The following is an 18,148-nucleotide window of genomic DNA, read 5'->3' on the forward strand; positions in this document are numbered from 1 at the left end:
GGCCGCCCTCTGTAATTAATTTTTGAAAGGACGGAAATGGAAATGCCTTGCCCCTGGGTGACGAGCGCCCGGCATTTTTCATTAGAGTTTGCAGTTTCTGGCTGTTCCGTTTCAAACGCCTCTCATTAACCCGTCCATCAAAGTACTTAATTCTGCTTCTCTTTTGTGATTCTTGAATCCTGTTGAGGAGCAAGACGGGCAGAGTCTACCGAGAAGACAAGATGGGGCTCGGTGCGTGCCCAGGCGAGCCCTGGTCCTCGGGGAACGGATCCAACTTCAGATGCCTCTCTGCCGTCTTTTCACTTGGGAACTCTCTAATTCAATGAAAATGCAAAGTTCTTTTTGAGGGGCACGCATTCGATTTTTTTAAAAGGGTGTTTAAATAGAGTGGGTCTGCAGGATGACCTGAGTTCTATTAGTGATGTCAGGGTCTGAGAGGTTTCCACCTTCCAATAGGACCCCCCCACTGATTTTCGTGATGAATATCACCGTGAAAACTTACCACGATGGTATTGACTATATTCCTCTTCTCCTTTTCACCCACCCCCCCACCCCCTCCCTTTTGGAGACCATCCCTTGGGTCTGTATCAAGGAGTCTATTTTTTTGTTTGTTTTGTTCTTAGAGCCCTCATAGGAGGGAAATCCTAGGGTCTTTGTCTTTCTCTGACTGGCTCATTTCACTGACCACAATGCCCGCTTGGTCCATCCACGCTGTCGCCAATGGCAAAATTCCGTTCCTTTTCAGGGCCGAGTAATATTCCACTGTCTACATGCCTCACAGCTTTTTAATTCCATGCTCTCCCATTGGGCACTGGGGATGCTTCTATCTCTTAGCGACTGAAAATAATGCTGCCATGACCTTAGACGGGGTGGGCTGTGCATATCTTTTTGGAAAAAAATTTTTAATGCACATACACATTGGTGATTGCCCATTGGCTTCTTATGTTGAATGTTGCATTTTGGGGGTACGTCTGTTATTTCTCTCCTTTCTGCATTCGGTGCAATGGTGTGTGTTTAGGTCCCATGCGTGGCTCACCCCCCATGCCCCCCGCCGGCCCCCAACTCTGGTGATTTTTCTTCTCCTGCCCGGAACTCTGCTAGCCCCTGTGTTTCTCCATTCATTAACACCAGATATTAAATTTTGATCATGGGCTCTGCTCCCTGAAAGTAAATGGAGTCCTGCTGCCTTGCAAGCCCAGCAAACTCTCTCTCTCTTGAGGACGGTTCTTTGGGGGCTTTTCTTTGGTCTCCGTGGCTAATAGTTTTTTTTTTAATATTTAGAAACGATGTTCTTCTCCCGAGACATACGTTCCTCTTATGGCGTCAGCCTCCCCGAGGGACACAGAAATGTTTCCTGATTCTTTACGCAATAGCCCCGGTGGCTTTGGCCGGGACGCAGCGAGCTGCTTTTATTTCCTGATGACTGCAGCGTGGGGCAGTGTCCCGGGCCCCCGCCTGACCGCTTAGTCCCGAGGGCCTGGCCCGGTTTGCGCAAACCTTTTGCAATTCAAGAGGCCGGAGAGGACTCTTGACGGAAATCGAACATTGGGGAAGAGGCGTCTCAGCGTTATTTGATTTGCTTTTACGCGGCTTTGTCATTGCTTTTAGGATTATTTTTTGATGCATCTTTGAAGTCTGTACTTTGACCGGGATGGGGTCGGTGGGGGTTGAAAAATAATGTCTGTGGTTTACTCTAGCTCTTTGCATGGCCAAGTTGGGTCTTTCTTGCTCACAGGGCTCTTTTTCTTTATACTAAAGCTTTGCCTATAATTCCTTTTTGTTTTCTTTTTCCCAGTTCTTTTCTTTACAGATACTGGTTATCTGTCTTCTGTTGCATTTTCCCTGTCTGCCCGCTTCCTCTCAGCATCTTTTTCTCCTGAATTCTATATATTTTCTTAAGTCTTCTCTACACAGCACTGAGTTGATTCTCTGCACTGTTGATTCTGAGTGGTCCTCTGGCTAGTGTGACCAAGCCATCCATGAGGGTCAAGGTGAGAAAAGCCATCCAATGAGGGTCAAGGTGAGAGCAGAGCCATCCGATGAGGGTCCAGGTGAGAGCAGAGCCATCCAATGAGGGTCCAGGTGAGAGCAGAGCCATCCATGAGGGTCAAGGTGAGAAAAGCCATCCATGAGGGTCAAGGTGAGAAAAGCCATCCGATGAGGGTCAAGGTGAGAGCAGAGCCATCCGATGAGGGTCAAGGTGACAGGAGAGAGCCACCTGATGACGTTCAAGGCCAGAGTGCACACCTCTTCAGTGATGGTGGGTCACTTTCCTCCCACCTGAGTGTCCCCTGGCAGACGCCCCTCCTCCTCCTCTCTGTGCACCAGATCGGCGACCCTGGCCTGGCCGAGGCCCGAGTCCCCTCTCCGCTCACGCCCCAGGCTCGCTGGCCTTGTGTAGAAAAGGCAGGAAGAGGGGTCCTAAGGAGACACCCCTGCGCTTGGTCCTGGCCCTGACCTGGTCTCCCCACCCCGGCAGTCGATGTCCTTCCACACGGAGAGTTTGTACATACGTGCGTCTCGTCTGTGGGTCCTCCTTTTTTAAAAAATAACTTATAAACGCAGCGACCGATCCTCCCTGACAGGCTGGGGTGCGTGTGTTGCGAACCATTCAGGTGTCACCGATACGTCAACGCCCCGCGAGGGAGGCCCTGTCCCCGGAAGGAGGTCAGTGGCTTTGGCGTAAGTGCACTGCAGAGCTCAGCCGGCCACAAAGCAGCTTGTCAGCCCCCCGGGCTCCTCCTCATCTGCACAACGTGGGGACCAAAGGGCCAGCCTCTGAGTTCTGGGGCTCCTTCCCGGTGCCCCCGAGAGGCAACCTGTGGTCTTGCCGTCCTGGCCTGGCGCTGGGAAGGGGGCCTTGGACCCTCCCCCTCGCGGGTTCCGCCAAGATTTCCTGGTTTGCATGCGGCGAATGCATGGCAGGGTGGAGCCAGATTCTAGGGCTGCGTTTGAACACTGTGTTTAATAACATTGTATTTATTGGGGTCCTGGCTGGGTGGCTCCGTTCAGGGGAGCGTCATTCCATAGACCAAAAGGTGGCAGGTCTGAGCCCTGGTCAGACATAGTGCAGGAGGCAACTGATCTCTCTCTCTCTCGCTCTCTCTCTCCTAAAACCAATACTTTTTAAAAAGAGGTGTAAAGTTACTTTAAAAAATTACATTTGGCCCTGGCTGGGGTGGCTCAGTGGATTGAGTGCTGACCTAGAAACGGGAAGGTCGCCGGTTCGATTCCCACTCAGGGCACAAGCCTGGGCTGTGAGCCAGGTCCCCGGTTGGGGGGCGCGTGAGAGGCAACCACCCATGGAAGTTTCTCTCCCTCTTTGTCTCCCTCTCTCCCCCTCTCTCTATAAATAAAGAAAGAAAAAAATTAAACTTATCGGGGATGACGGTGAAGAGGATTGTATAGGTCTCAGGTGTACGATTCTGCGAGGCATCATCTGTACGTTGCATTGGGTGGCCACCACCCCAAGTCTGGTCTCTCCGTCACCCGACACGTGGCCCCTCCCCACTCCATCTGGTGACCGCCGTCCTGTTATCTGAGTCCGTGAGCTTTTGTTGGTTTTCTTTGTTTACCTTTTGCTCTGAGTTCTGCATCCCACACGGAAGTGAAACTGTACAGCCCTTTTGACTGACGTCTGCGGACGCATTTCTCACGCCCACGGGCCCGTTTTCGGCCTGATCTCGTCACCCCAGGGACTCGGTCTCCGCTCCAGCCTCCCCTCATTGACCTCATGAGTCTCCCGGGGAGGGGCAGCTGCCACATCTCATCTCACCCCAAAGACCCAGGAGCCGCGCTGCGAGGAATCCATCAGCACGAAGCCGTGGGAGGTGATTTATACCCTCCCGGGAGGACCCCGCTGCGCAGACGCTCCCGGAGCGTGACGGGCCTGCCGGGCGGCCATCAGGGAGCATGTGGCCGCGGACGCGTCCGTCTCCTGGGGCCCGGGGGGCTGGGGCTGCAGCTGGGACCCTCCTCTGACGCCCGGCCGGTGGCTCCCCTCGGACAGCCCACGTCCTTGGAGACGCTCCTGTAGAAGCTTCGTTTTAAACGTAACGGCTGCCGCCTGACTCACGCCCCGTGACTCACCCCCCAGGATGTCCTTGGAGACAGCACAGTCTCCAGCTTCCTTGTTCCAAGTGCCCACAGGACCTCACGCCTCTGTCGGGAAGACCTCCGGACGCCATCGTCCGGCTCGGCGTCTTGTGGGGGGCCCGGCCCGTGCTCAGGGCTGCGGCAGGTGCCTGCGTGGCGGGGACGCTCTCCTCCTCCTCGTGGTGGGCAGACCCTGGGGCAGCATGAACGTCCTCCCGACGCCCCCGCCTTCCCCACACGCGAGAGGGAGGAACTCCCGGAGGTTTCCACCTGCATCGCCACCAGCGCCCCACGCGGCCCCGTGCCCCTCCCGTGGGGGACCCCCAGCATGCCGCCCGAGGCTCTTCCCCTGTCCTCCTGCGAGGACCCCCGTGTGCGATTCCACGCTCCTCCAAGGGGACGGCCATGTCTATAGACATGAGGCCTGTAGGCATTCACTCACCCCCAAAACACGCAGGCTCCGGGCTTTCCCCACTGGGAGCGTGGCGGGCTGACCTCCCAGCTCCTGATGGGCGTGTCGCCAACGCTTTCCCCCCGCCATTCCTCTCGTGATCCCGCTCGCGTGATGATGAGTGACGGCGTTATTCATGGCGCTCCCTGGGAAATGGAAAACGTCCCCTGCGTCCCCGTCTCCCTCCAGGAGCCCGGGCAGATCACAGACCCCTGTTCTCTCTGATCCTGCACCATGTAGGGGAGTTGCAGCCCCCCGCCGGCGGACTCATGTCTGGTCGGCCGGGAACCGTGTCCCCCAAAGACGAGGAGGAAGCGTCTCGTGGCGTGTCAAAGATCCCCACGCGTGGCTCTGATTCTGGAAGCTGAGCGAGCGCTCCCAGTCCCGCTACCAGCGATCGCAGGCCGCCGCTGGCGTGAGGGCTTCCCCGCGCCTTCCCACTCGGGCGCGTGTTTTCGGGGAAAAGCAGACGGCGCGTCGGGGACTCCCTGCCCAGTCGGCCGCCCACGGTGTGTCTGTCACGGGCGGATCCGGTGGTAGGTACAATGGGGATGAGCTGCAGGGAAAATGAATGCTAATTGCGTGCCAAACAGAAGCTCCCTGCGTGGTTTTTTCTTTTTTTAAATGACTGGATTCAGCGAACAGAAAACGCATTTCTTTTTTTTCCTAAACACTTACCACGCTCTCTGAGCACGTCTTACAGCAGACTACCGGGTAAGAAGTCATTCGCCGGGTGGGCGCAGCTGCAGACCACACGTGGGGGTTCTCTGATCCGGAAAGGTGGCCCCTCCCCATCCCCTCGCCCCCCTGCATCTCCTTAAGGAAAATATGGACATGATGGGCTCTTCCTTGCCCTCAAGGGCCGAGGCATTCGGCGCAGAGAGTGTCGATGACCTAGAAAGCATCGCTCCCAGCCCTGGCCCGTGGTCCGTTTGGAGCATCGTCCCGTCACACCGAAAGGTTGCCGGTTCGATCCCCAGTCGGGGCTCATTTGGAGAGAACCCATGCGTGTTCGTCGATATTTGTCTCTGTGTGTGGGGGCGTGTGGCCCCTCCCTTCCTGTCTCTCTCAAATCAATAAGCGTATCCTCGGGTGAGGATTAAACATGTGAATAAATAAAGGCATATATTTTTTTTAAAAACCATCTCTTCTGAGTGAAAAGTAAAAGTAACGTGTGTATTTCAAAATCTGTGCCTGCTCAGGTTAGAGTTTTTGACCAGGTGTTGGAGGTTGTGATACTTAAAACGCCCTACGCTAAACATTGGGGCCCCTGTGATAGAATACAATAAAAGAAATAATCGTGCCTTGGAAACTGATATCATTTTATGCATCGGTGTGACCCCCATCGATTTTGTAAAAATAAAAAAGAGGATAGATATGTATTCATGAAAGAATGGTAACGTATGAAGGGTCCCAGAGTGGTCGCGGGACAAGGGGACCTCACCCGCGTGCCTGCCGCTGAGCCGGACGTGACCGTGGGCCCTTGTCCTCGGGGTGGGGAATCCCCTGTCCTCTGCTCTGCGGTCCTGCGCCCAGAGACGTCCCCGGGGCCGTGTTATCGAGAGCTGGGCTCGGAAGCTCAGAGCAGAGGCCCCTGTCTGAGGCCCCCCCGAGCACACGGCTCGCAGCTCCGGAGGGTCGTCCGACCCGCGTCTCCCTCTGTAGCTACGGGGTCTCCTCCAAGGTCACGTCGTGGGTGGAAGAACACGGGGTGGAGGAGCCGCAGGGCTGGGCTTCTGGCTTTGCGGCCGGCCGTCGGCCAGGGCTGACCTCAGCGCCCAGACTCTGCCGCAAAGCCTGCCAGGGTCACGCCAGCAACGTCTCCAAGGGCAGCAGGAGAGCATCCCTGCCACTAGACGGGGGCTTTGCACCCCGAAACATAGTCAAGACGGTAACCTCCCATCCTCATTGCCATGGGAAGGAACCCCGTCAAGGGACGGATCCCCCAAGGTCTGCCCTGTTCTATAGACAAGAAGCAGGTCCCAGGTCTCCCCGACGGTCAAGAAGGGGGTGCAATTCTCCCCCACCGCCCCGGTTGCCCCTCCCCCTTTTCTCTAACCCACCCTTACGCCCCAAGTGGGAGAGCCATGACCGTGCGGAGCCACGCTCCCTGTGGTCGCGCGGAAGGTCACCGGGCATTTCTTCTTTTCAGTGGAGTTCTTATATTGTGACCTCGCGTCGATGGAGTCCATCCGGCGCTTCGTCCACAAGTTCAAGAGGAAGAAGATCCCGCTGCACGTGCTGGTCAACAACGGTGAGTTCCGGTGAATTCCGGGGGGTTCCCAGACACGCCTGCTCAGGCCTGTGCTTGGCGTGCGTCCTGACCATCATGGATTCGAACACGTGATTTTAAAACGGCGGCGGGATATTACCCGGCGGGCGATGTTTTCCCCAAACGTGTAGGAGGGACGTGCTAAGCCGTTGGGTGTTGGCCCGAATGTTGTCTTATTAAATCTCCGGCGTGTCTTCAAGGGCGTCCTTCAGGCTCCCAACACCCACGTGGCCCTGACACACCTGGGCCGTCCGTATGTCCCATCCCCCACAAATTCCAAGAGCCCCAACTACGGCAGACAGGCAGACACAGGGGTGCCGAGGCCATGTACCCCGCGGCTTCCAGACGGGGACTGCCCACGGGCACGCGGGAAGGAAATACATCGTAGCGTCAACCCGGCGGGCGGGACAGACGTAAATCCACCCGTGAGTGACGGCCGCGGCACCTGGCCAAGGTGGCGTCAGGGTCCGGGAAGGTACGGGAGGCTCTGCAGACTTTCTCCAAACGCTCGCCGGGACCCTCCTCCGGGATATGAACTCTTCCCGCCGGTGGGACGGCGGGGGGCGGGGAGGGACCGGTTGGGGTCCCAGGGCCCGCGCCTGTCCAGCATCCCAGGCGTTCCATTCCGTGGAAAGCCATGCCAGCCGCGGTCTACCGTGAGGACGTCCAAGGGGGGCTAGACTCTGTGCTGCTTCTTTCTTTCCTTCTTTTATTTTTAAAATGAACTTTATGGGGGTGACATGGTTAGTAAGCTTTCAAGGGCACGATTCTATTTACGGTGCTGTGTGCCCACCTCGCCCCCAAGTCTAGACTCCTGCTCTCACCATCCATGGGGCCCCCTTCACCTGTGTAATCCCCACGCCGTTCCCTCTGGTGACCAGCACACGGTGGCCTCGGAATGATTTTTCTTGCTTGTTCATTTGTGACTTTCAATTTTGTACCCCCCTGCCCCACGCGCAAGACCCTACGATTCTCAGCTTTTTCTCTCCAACGGAGTTCGCTTAGCGGGCTGTTCCGGAAGACACCCACGGAGACCTCACCAGCGTTCCATGGTTCAGACAGAGACGATGTTTGTACACCGGCGAGCGGGACGAAAATAGAACCGGACCGCCTCTCTGTGGCTCTGGAGAGGGGGGGCTCCAGAGCCAAGCTGTTGGTTGATCGAATGCAAGACTCATCATGAGCCTCCCTCACGCAGAGCTGGGTCCGTGCGGATCGGGTCCCTGCCCCCCAAATGTAGGTGCACGGTCACCCGGAGGGACAGCAATGCAAAGAGGCTCTCCTGGCTTGAATCACGCCCAAGCAAGTCCTCTGGAGAGGTGAGTCTTCATGACCACCCGCTCCCGGGCCCAGAGGCGAAGAATGTCACCACGGTGACGTGTCTTGTCCCTGATCGCGCGGAAAACGTCACAGAGACGGAGGGAAGGCGGCCTGTCAAGCCTGCAGGAGAGGAGAGGGTGGCCGTCCTCCGGCTCCCGGGCGCCGGTGAGGATGGACGCTCACGCGGCTGGCCGGCCCGACCCAGGCAGGTGCACACCCGGGCCACGTACCGGCACCGGGGTGTGTCCGCCCGAGCCTCCCGACTGTTTTCTCTGCGACCCACGGGCAGCTAGACAGCGGCCAGCATGACAAGGGACAGCCCCCACATCCTCAGCGGACCAAATGGGAACCCCACGAACGTAGCAGACACCCCCCCATCGGACGAGAGGTTTCTGTGGCCTCTCACGTCCCTTTCAAAACGGAAGCCTTAGGCACCCACCCCTGCCAGCACCCCACAATTCACGCAGCCATCCCCGCGGAGCCCCACGCCCCTCTCCAGCACCCCTGCTTCCTTATTGGGGCGCGGGGGGCATTTCCAGCGAACGTTGACGTTGGAACATTGTGTCTCCTTTTTCCCACGAGACAGGGCTGCCTGACAGGAATGTATCACTTACGAACGTGGAGATGCCAGGGGCCACCCCTGATCCTAAGGGCTCCGAGGCGTGTATTCCGTTCTGTTTGCAATGTGGGGGGGACCCAGGACAGCCAGGGCCCAAAGATGGTATTTTGGAGAAAGAAGCAGGAGATACAAGCACGTTTACACAGGCAAACATGCACATATATAAATATACATACAATATCTATGCATGTGTTCTATCCACAGGCAAGGCCTATGCAGATATAACATGCCAATGCACCTACACATGTAAATACAGACCTCTCTATACTATACATGCCGAAGAAAAGGTATGCAAATTCGCATGCTGATCCCCACCAAGAATTCTAAGGGTGTATATGTGACTGCATGTGCCTGTAGGAGCAAACGCACACCCATACCCAAATACATATGCATGTGCACACATGTAAAATGCACATGTGCATGTATGTGTGCACAGAAATCCATACACATGTAGACACGCATGTGAGCACACTGGCCTGCTGCAGGTGATTCCGTGGCACAGCCAGCGATGCGTTCTGCACACTCTACCTGGGGAGCATTGGGGTCCGGGGTGGACCGGGGCTTCACTCGGCAGGGATGGGGTGCTCTGAGCCTGGGGTACAGGGTGTGTTGATGGGATCACGACCCGTGGGGCTGGGCTGGGGTCTGGAGCGTGGACACTCCGTGGGAACACATGGCTCCGTGTTTCGCACAGGACACGCTCAGTGATGAGTCATCTGGGCAAAGCCTGTGAATGTGGGGGGGGGGGGGGCGCGGCAGCATGCCAAACCCCACAGACAGCAGGGCATCAGCACCCCAACACGCCTGAGTCACGCCGCCCAGATCCTCCGTCACGGGGCTCCGTGTTGGTGGAGACCACCGTGCGGCCCAGACGCAGTGACCACCGGGGGGCACCTGCCGATCTGGCCCAGGATGTCCTCGCGTTCACATGGGGGCTTCCGTGCCGTCCTTGCTGCTGGGACTCAGCGCTCAGCTGGGGTGCAGCGCTGGTGCTGGGGACCAGCAGGGTGAGGAGGTGGCCCCAGGGGGACACTGCTCCCCGGTGCCAGGGGGGCTCCCTTTCACAGACAGAGGTCCCCGCGCCTGGTCCCTGATCACTCCCTTCTCATGCAAATGAAGGCTCCAAATCCTCAAAGTTTGATTGGCCCCTAAGGCCCTGTCCTGAGTGCTCATAAATGAGCCGTTGTGATTGGTCAGTGAAGATGCCAATGAGGGTAGAGCTGTGCAGCTCTGATTGGCTGGGGGAAGCCTCCATCCTATTGGCTGAAATAGGATTCCAGGGGCTCCTTTATAAGGACGGCTCAGCGTGCAAGACTCAGTGCAGGGACCCAGCTCTGTGCAGGGTGGCAGCTCAGTGCAGGGACCCGGCTCAGTGCAGGGTGGCAGCTCAGTGCAGGGACCCAGCTCAGTGCAGGGTGGCAGCTCCGTGCAGGGACCCGGCTCCGTGCAGGGACCCAGCTCAGTGCAGGGTGGCAGCTCAGTGCAGGGTGGCAGCTCCATGCAGGGACCCAGCTCTGTGCAGGGACCCAGCTCCGTGCAGGGACCCAGCTCCGTGCAGGGTGGGAGCTGAGTGCAGGGACCCAACTCCGTGCAGGGATCCAGCTCCGTGCAGGGTGGCAGCTCTGTGCAGGGTGGAAGCTCAGTGCAGGGTTCTCTCTGGCATGCAGTTTGCACGAGAAGCCCCTGTGCAGAAATGGCTGTGAGGCTCTGGCTTTAGATGGAGCCCAGGGAGCCAGCAGGAGCCCTTCTTAGTAGGTGGCTTTTCCTTGGGGTCCACATGCCTAGGAAGGTGACCTAGCAGCCAGGACCAGAGACCGTCCTCCCGGAGCCCAGGGCTGTCCCCAAATCCCCCTGCATCGGGGGTCCCCATCTCATGCTCCCTCCATCCCCTTCATCCGCAGCCGGCGTGATGATGGTCCCCCAGAGGCAGACCGCAGATGGATTTGAGGAGCACTTTGGCTTGAACTACCTGGGACACTTTCTGCTCACCAACCTCCTCCTGGACGCCCTGAAGGAGTCGGGACGTCCCGGCCGCTGCGCCAGGGTGGTGACCGTGTCCTCGGCCACGCATTACGTTGGCGAGCTGGACATGGACGACCTTCAGAGCAGGTGGGTGCGCGCCCCCATGCGTCTCCCCAGCACAACACCTACTTCAAGGCTCCCAAACGCGCCGGATTCCAGGACACGCTGGGAAGTGTTCCGTTCAATGGAGCACAATGTTCATCACCCACCAGTTTTCATTTGTCCTGGTGATAATTATAGTGACAGTGTCCGTGAATTGGTTACCATTTTGTGGTCCCCCTTGGAAGCTCACTGGGCTCATCGACCTGTTGCTCCATCATAGAAAGGCGAGTACGTAACTATGGCTATTTATCCTCGTTTCACGCGGGATCACGTGGGAGGAGATGTTCTCCTCCGGTGTCTTCTGAGCACCTCTAGGCAGACAGAGACGCAGCCTCTGAAGCAGGACGGCCAAACGGATCAAAAACCCGCGACGGAGACCTGGCTGTGTTCGCAGAAGTGCTGAACGGCTCTATTCCACGTTTTTGAAGCGTTGCCTTTCAATGCGTCCTGAATGCATGTGTTTACCATTTTTTTTAGAGAAGGAATCATTCACAGAGACATGATAGCCATTTCACACACAAAGGATGATGCTTGGATGTGCGTATCTATTGTCAGCCGAGCATCATCCGCCCCGTTCACATCCGTCCCCACAGCCACCGACTGCCACGCATGTCCCAGAAGCAGCTTTCTTTGTCTCTGGGGCCGGGGAACAAGGATCACATCAGAGAACGAACTAGGAGCCAAGATACAAAGACTTACATCCAGGTGACCCATGAACAATAGGAGCTTGAACGGCGTGGGTCCGCTTTTTTTTTTAAATAGATACTGTCACGGTATTTTTCCCTTTCTTGGGATTTTCTTAAGAATGCTTTCTTTTCGGTGGCTTCTTTTACGCTAAGGGGGTAGTTTAGTATTTAACAAAACCTTATGGAGAGTCCCTTTACAATGTGAATAATCAGACCCTAACTAATTTCTTCTGTGTCTTTTTTCTATAACTTGGATTTTTAAAACACGTATTAAAATTACAGATGTAAATATAAAGCAGAAGCAACCTTCTCCCCTCTTCCCAGAAAACCAGACTTAGTTTACAGGCAGAAAAGGAAGCCACAGTGTCACTTTCTACAAAATTGCTTATTTTGTGTCTATACTGGAGGGCACATCAGAGAAGGGCACATCAGAGAAGGAAAACTCTGATTCCAAAAAACCTCCGCTGCCTTGCGGCATACCTCTTCAGGGGAAAGGCTAAGGGAGTAAACCCCGACAGAAAATCCGGAGCCGGAGTCCCTAAGGCGGTTCGACGTTGTAGTCAACACCGGCAACTCCTGCGGCGCACCTGAAGCCAAGCTGTATTGACTCCGTCTTTCCCTTGGACCCTTCAGCTGCGAAGAGAGGGGGGGTCTGCTGCATGGGCAACAGCAGACCCTCCATATCACCCTGCCCAGGCTCTGTAGCTTCAGCTTCACTGGAGAGGACACTCCAGCGTCATCGCAAGATGTCGATTCAACACGGGAGGAGACAGATGCCGTGTCACTCCCGAGTCGGACTGCACAGCCATTCTCGGCGGTGCAGATAGACTCTTAAGAAGCTACACCATCGTCTCTCGAGACGGACGGCTGCCGACGACGACGACAGGCGAAAATACGGATCACCTATACAATATGTCTTCATGGACTGTTTATGGGGAGCGGTGAGGCTTCCTTCAACGGTAGGCTGTTAGTAACGACGTTTTGGGGGTGTCAACATTTATACGCAGGTATTTCACCGCACCGGCATCGGCGCCCCGAGCCCCGTGCTGTTCAGTGGTCAGCTGTATTATTATTATTATTATTTTGAGAGAGACAAAAAATGAGTGATACAGAGGGGAAGTTCAGAAATGCTGGAACATGGCCCCTCGGCCCCACTGCAAAGGCACAAACGCTGCGCGGTGCGTTCGGGCTGAGACTTGGCGACGCGCGCCCCGCGCTGTGCGCTCACCCGCGCGCGCACGCGCGCGCGCATGGTTCTCACTTCCCCGCATAGGTCGTTCGGCGCGGAAGCAACGGCGCTTTGCGCAAATAAGAGGCGTGCCTGTGTCCGTGTGTGTGTGTGAACTCTTGTGGGTATGGACGTAATCAATGCTACTTCTTCTCTCCATCTGTCTGTGACCAGTTTAATTTGCAAGCCCCTGCCACGCACCTAAGAGTGTAGAGGGCAAAAGCTATTTCCTCTAGTCCACGACTATTAAAATGCAAGCCTTGCATCTATTTCTTTAAAAGATATAGATATGGATGCAGCCAAGGGTCTTGTTTTTATTTTTTAATGAGACCTTGAAAGACGCCTTCGCTTCATGGACCTGCGTGACCTACTGCGTTCCTGGTGTGTTCCTAAGAACGGGGCTCCTGTAGACGGTGTCCCCTCAGCTGTAGACCTCGGGGGTTCCAAAAGGCCAGCATTCTGTCCCCACCAGGAGGAGAGGGCCAAGGGGATAGCTGTCCCTGTCATAGTTTGTATTTTCCCGGGTTTTTCACCCGGGACCCAGGCAGGTGTACACAGTGTTCACCATAGAATTTGTCACCTTTCCTTCTTTGTGTCTGTCCGGAAGGTAGAGGAAGTCACACCAGCCCCAAACAAGCCACGGGGGCAGGAAGATGATTTCGAGTGGCAGGCAAATGAAGAACCCAGCAACGCAGGGAAGGAAGAGCTTCTTGATTCTGACTAAAATCTGAGACGTCTAGGAACGGAGGGTTGCCACAGATTCCTTCCCTTGGGAAGCTGTATCACCCTATCTATCATCACATGTAGCCCCCCTAGAAGTCCAGACCCTCCTTTCCTCTAATGCCCTCTCTGGGTTTTCACACTGTCTTTTCTAGGAAGCCACCCATCTCCCTGTAAAATTAAAAACAAAACGTGCGTGTCTTCTCCCATGAAGGGGCGACTTTACCATTTAATGTGCAGACCCCGGGCGCAGCACCCAAAAGTATAGGAGAAACTTTTTTTTTTTTCTGCCAAAAGCTACACACGGTGGCCTCTAGTTCACGTTAGTCTTTCAGTAGTTCCAGCACTCCATTTCTTGATGGGAAATTCAGATTTTTTAATGGTGGCAGTTCTGTGTTTGGCTACCGTCGGTGACGAGTCCTGGATTAGACCGTCCGTGGTTAGAAGCAGGTCCCGCGGGCCTTTCTGGAGTTTCTCTCCCGTCTGCGTTGTCTTGTCTAGTTGGCTTGAGTGTTTTTCCAGGTCCACTCTGATCTCCAAGTGCCCCAGGGACCCTCTCCTGCCATCGCTTGTACCCTGGGGCTTATTTTTCTTCCCTCCCGTAGACAGCTATGTGGCCTTTCCCCACCATGGTCCTTTTAAAACATGTCATTCTGTCTCCTTCCTGCGACCACATCCAGCCACCGGGATGTCACCCACTGAACGTGGAGAAACCTGCGTGTATTTGGGGCTCACCGCCGTTGAAGTCGGGATTGCTGATCCCTGACCAACGATCTTGGTGATGAGGCTCCATTTCAAACACTGCAGTTTATAAATTCAAAGATACACAGTGTTTTGGATTTTTTTTTTTTTTTTTTACGTTTATTGATTAGAAAGAGAGAGAGACACATCCATCGGTTGCCTCACGTACACGCCCAGGCCAGGGATCGAACCCGGAACGCTTTGGTCTGCAGGTCAGCGCTCCTGCCAACAGAGCCACCCAGCCAGGGCTACAGCGTCTTTCTTTTTTTTTTTTTAATATCTGAATGTTACCTGCGTGGATTTTCTCATCACTTATAAGAGATGCCCCTGAGCTTCAAAAGGTCAAGGTAATGGGACGTTGGCCACGTCAAACCCAACGTAAGCTCATGGCGCTGCGTGGCGGTCAGAGAATGAACTTGAAAGACAATACTATCGGGACGTAGACTGGCAAGCACCCCCCAGCACGAGGGTCTCCTCGTTTTTCATATGTGCGCACCCACGGGCGTAGCGTGGGCCAGAGGCAGCAGTAATGGGCGGGCACCGTCCGGTGAGGCTGTGTCAGAGCTGGGGTCATGCCCCCGCCGGTCTCCCAAGCTCCGAAAATTCAAAGGAACAGGAAAAAAAATCAGCAAGGTACGGGACGTGTGCAAACATCTCCGGAACACACAGGAGAGCAGACAGTTTCCCAGCAGACTCAGACCAGGGGTGTGTATTGCTAGGGGGGCTTCACCCCCTGAAAGCGCCCCGCAGACGTGAAGGCACCGACACCCCCTTGGGTGGCCTTTGGCCCGGTTGTGTGCGTCCCGGCGTCTCGTGACCAACGCCCCAGTCCGGACGGCTTTTATTCCTCACCAGACCCCAGCAGGGGGGCCACGGGGAGACCCTGAACGGGGCAGGGGGGGTCCCTCTTTATGGATGAATTTAAAGCACAGGAGTGGGAATGAGGGTGGGAAGGGAAGTCAGACTTACTCAGTTTTCCCAGTCACCCAGGGCTTTATGAAAGGGGGGCCTCGCTGGGAGGGGGCCTCCCCGCATTCCTTATGGGGTTCTTTTGCTGGGAACCGGCCCACAGAGGTGGTGAACGCAAAGCTTCACGTCAGGCGCGTGTGCAACCCCAGTGCCGCAAAGCCGCAGGTTTGGGATAAAAACACACACTTGAAAAATCCCCACCGGTATGGCTATTGGATAATGAACTTTCCAATGGAGCCGGGCGCGACCCCGTTTCACAGCCTGTCCCCTGTTCGTTCCCCCAGCCGCGGCTACTCCCCGCACGGCGCCTACGCCCGCAGCAAGCTGGCCCTGGTCCTCTTCACCTACCACCTGCAGCGCCTGCTAGCCGCGCAGGGCAGCCACGTCGCCGCCCACGCGGCGGACCCCGGCGTGGTCAACACGGACCTCTACAGACACGTCTTCTGGGGCACGCGCCTCGTCAAGAAGCTGTTCGGTGGGTGGTTTTTCAAGGTGAGTCTCCGAGCGTTCGACGGCCCCTTTGGCATCGGGGACGGGACCCCTCGAGGCCACCTGTATGGCATTGAGGTGGAGGTGTCTGTCCCCCCCTGGGAGGCAGGGTCATCCGTGACAGGACACGTAGCCACCTCCTGCGCCGTTGGACCTTCCGGTGCGTCTTGGCATTTTTCCACCGTCGTAGGTTTTGGGGACAGAAACGGTGACGAGGTACTAGGATCGGGCGCATCTGCCTACAGCGCGTGGATGGACTGGGGGACGGCGGAGGGGCCCCTGCTGTGTGGCTCACGGCCACCTCTATGTGCACGCGGGGCCAGGTGTGGCGTGGACGGACCCCAGGGACGGTGGCGACGACAGAGATCCAGGATCCTGTGGAGTCTGCCTTCAGGAATCGGGGGTCGTGGTGGCACCTGGCCAAAGACGGGGGTGACGAGGAAAATAGCCTGGTGGACGTTTGGGGACGGTTGACCTTCAGGGGTGTCGGGAGGGTGTCTGCTTCCAGGGGGCAGCTGGAGCACCAGGGACATCATTGCAGAGATGAAGGCGTGGGCGGGAGGGAGCCGTGGCCACAGTGGACGGACCCACGAGATAGACACCAAGGGAGCAGGCGGATGGGGGGGTCCAGGGCGTGCCGCTGCCCGGAGCCCCTCCCTGTGCGTCTCCTCCGTCTGCTCTGCCCTGGGTTCCCTCTGCAGGACGCTGTCCCCCGAGACGGTTGTGAACATGGCTCCCCGCGTCTACGGGAACGCGTCTCCCACGGCGGAGCGCCCTGGGCCATTCTCAGACCTCCCCCGGCTCCCCCTCCGGGTGTGCTCTGCCGGCACCCTTTCCCGGTCCGTCCTGAGCCCGGCTCCTTCTTTCTTTTCTTCTTCCTCGGGCTCTTCTGCTCCATGGGTGGCCCATCTCCCCTGCCCGTCCAGTATGCTCACCCCTGGCCCTGCGAGTCCCCAGGGTCGGGGCGAGCACTTCATAGATGTTGCTTGTGCTGAACCAGAGGCAGACCTGCCCCCCGAGACTCCCGCGGGGCCCCATAAAGGGAAGGATGTTGCTCACGGCGGCGGGAGCCCTGGCCAGGGGCCCTCCTCGTGGGCACTGAAGCTGACGGTCATTTCTCAGCACGTGGCCCCCGCTCCGCCATCTGGGGTTCGCGGGTCTAAACTCACAGGGGACGAGACAGGACATGTTCTCAACGTGGCAGGCCGTCCAGGGTCCCTTGGGCACGTACTTAGTCTTGGCTCTTTTGCCAAGGACCCTTTGAGAGCGCAGAAAGCATTGTCGCGCCCGTTGCCGCAACCGCCCCTCCGGGAAGGACCCGATTTGTTCTCCGAGACCCCGGCGGCGCTCAGGGGGCTCCCAGAGCCTGTCTCAGCTCGTCCAGCCTTTTCTGAGCCACTCTGGGGAGAGCTGGGGGAGACTGCTGACCGGGACGTGGGGGGCCCTGAGTTCGAATCCCGGCTCGCGTGACCCACCCAGGGATTTTTATATGCATCTGCCTACCCAAAGGAGTGAACCCGAAGCGGAAACCCGACCGGCATGGGTGTGCGTCCCTGTTGCAAAGAAACGCAACAGCCCCTGATGTGAGGCTCGGCCAGGGGCCCCACCCCGGCTTCCTGTGTCAGGCACCAGCGTCACCGTGAGCAGACACTCCCGGGGTGTGCTCTGAAAGCTGACGCATCCTGGTCTTCTCTTCTCTTGTCCCCGCAGACCCCGGAGGAAGGAGCATGGACCTCCGTCTACGCCGCCGTCGCCCCGGAGCTGGAGGGCGTTGGTGGCCGCTATCTTTACAACGAGATGCAGACCACGTCGCTGGCGGTCACGTATGACCGAGACCTGCAGAGGGAGCTCTGGGCCAGAAGCTGTCAGATGACCGGCATCCTGGACGTGACCCCGGACACCGTCGCGGGGCGGCGGCCCCATTGAGGCAGGCCTCGCCGGCGTGGGAAGGGTCCCGCAGATGCGTCCTGCACACCTCCTGTTTTCGGGGCTCAGACCCCAAAAGGCTGTAACAGGCAGCCCTGCCTCTGCGGGAAGTCACGGGGCAAAAGAAACGGGGACGGTCGCCCGGAGCCGGTGTGTGTTCCCCGCAAATTTTGTGACGCTAAGTGTCAAATTGTGTAACAGGTGCCATGAATAATTAAATGCATGAATAATTAAATACGGGTTTCCTTGCTTGGCCCCCCACGGACAGTGGGGCTTCCTCTTCGGATATTGGTCCTTGGAGGGTCCCTGTTTTCTTTTCCTTCCTGCCTTGCTTATTATTCTCGTGACCTAGTTTTGACACGGGGGGCCCCCAAAACAGGGAGACGTGGGCCTTCCGCAGCCAGTTGGTCAAGGTTGGTGTGAGCCTCCGCCCCCCCCCGCCCCCAATGAAAACCAGGTCTTCATGTGTCAGAGCTGCTACCCTCGGCTCAGGCCCAGGAGCCAAGCA

The 18,148-nt window shown here is 57.0% G+C and overlaps 1 protein-coding gene across 1 annotated transcript in view; it reads left to right on the top strand.

Annotated features, from left to right (window-relative positions):
• DHRSX (dehydrogenase/reductase X-linked) overlaps positions 1-17,707 on the top strand; it is a 47,428-nt gene extending 29,721 nt beyond the window's left edge. The window contains exons 4-7 of the mRNA XM_090264533.1: positions 6,699-6,800; positions 10,659-10,866; positions 15,510-15,717; positions 17,425-17,707. Coding sequence (XP_090120659.1) covers positions 6,699-6,800; positions 10,659-10,866; positions 15,510-15,717; positions 17,425-17,640 — 734 coding nt within the window. The 3' untranslated portion in view covers positions 17,641-17,707. The remainder of the gene's footprint in view (positions 1-6,698; positions 6,801-10,658; positions 10,867-15,509; positions 15,718-17,424) is intronic.
• The last annotated feature ends 441 nt before the right edge of the window (positions 17,708-18,148 follow it).

This window comes from Furipterus horrens, unplaced genomic scaffold, assembly GCF_987537825.1.
Source record: "Furipterus horrens unplaced genomic scaffold, mFurHor1.1.pri manual_scaffold_17, whole genome shotgun sequence".
Classification (NCBI taxonomy): Eukaryota; Metazoa; Chordata; class Mammalia; order Chiroptera; family Furipteridae; genus Furipterus; species Furipterus horrens.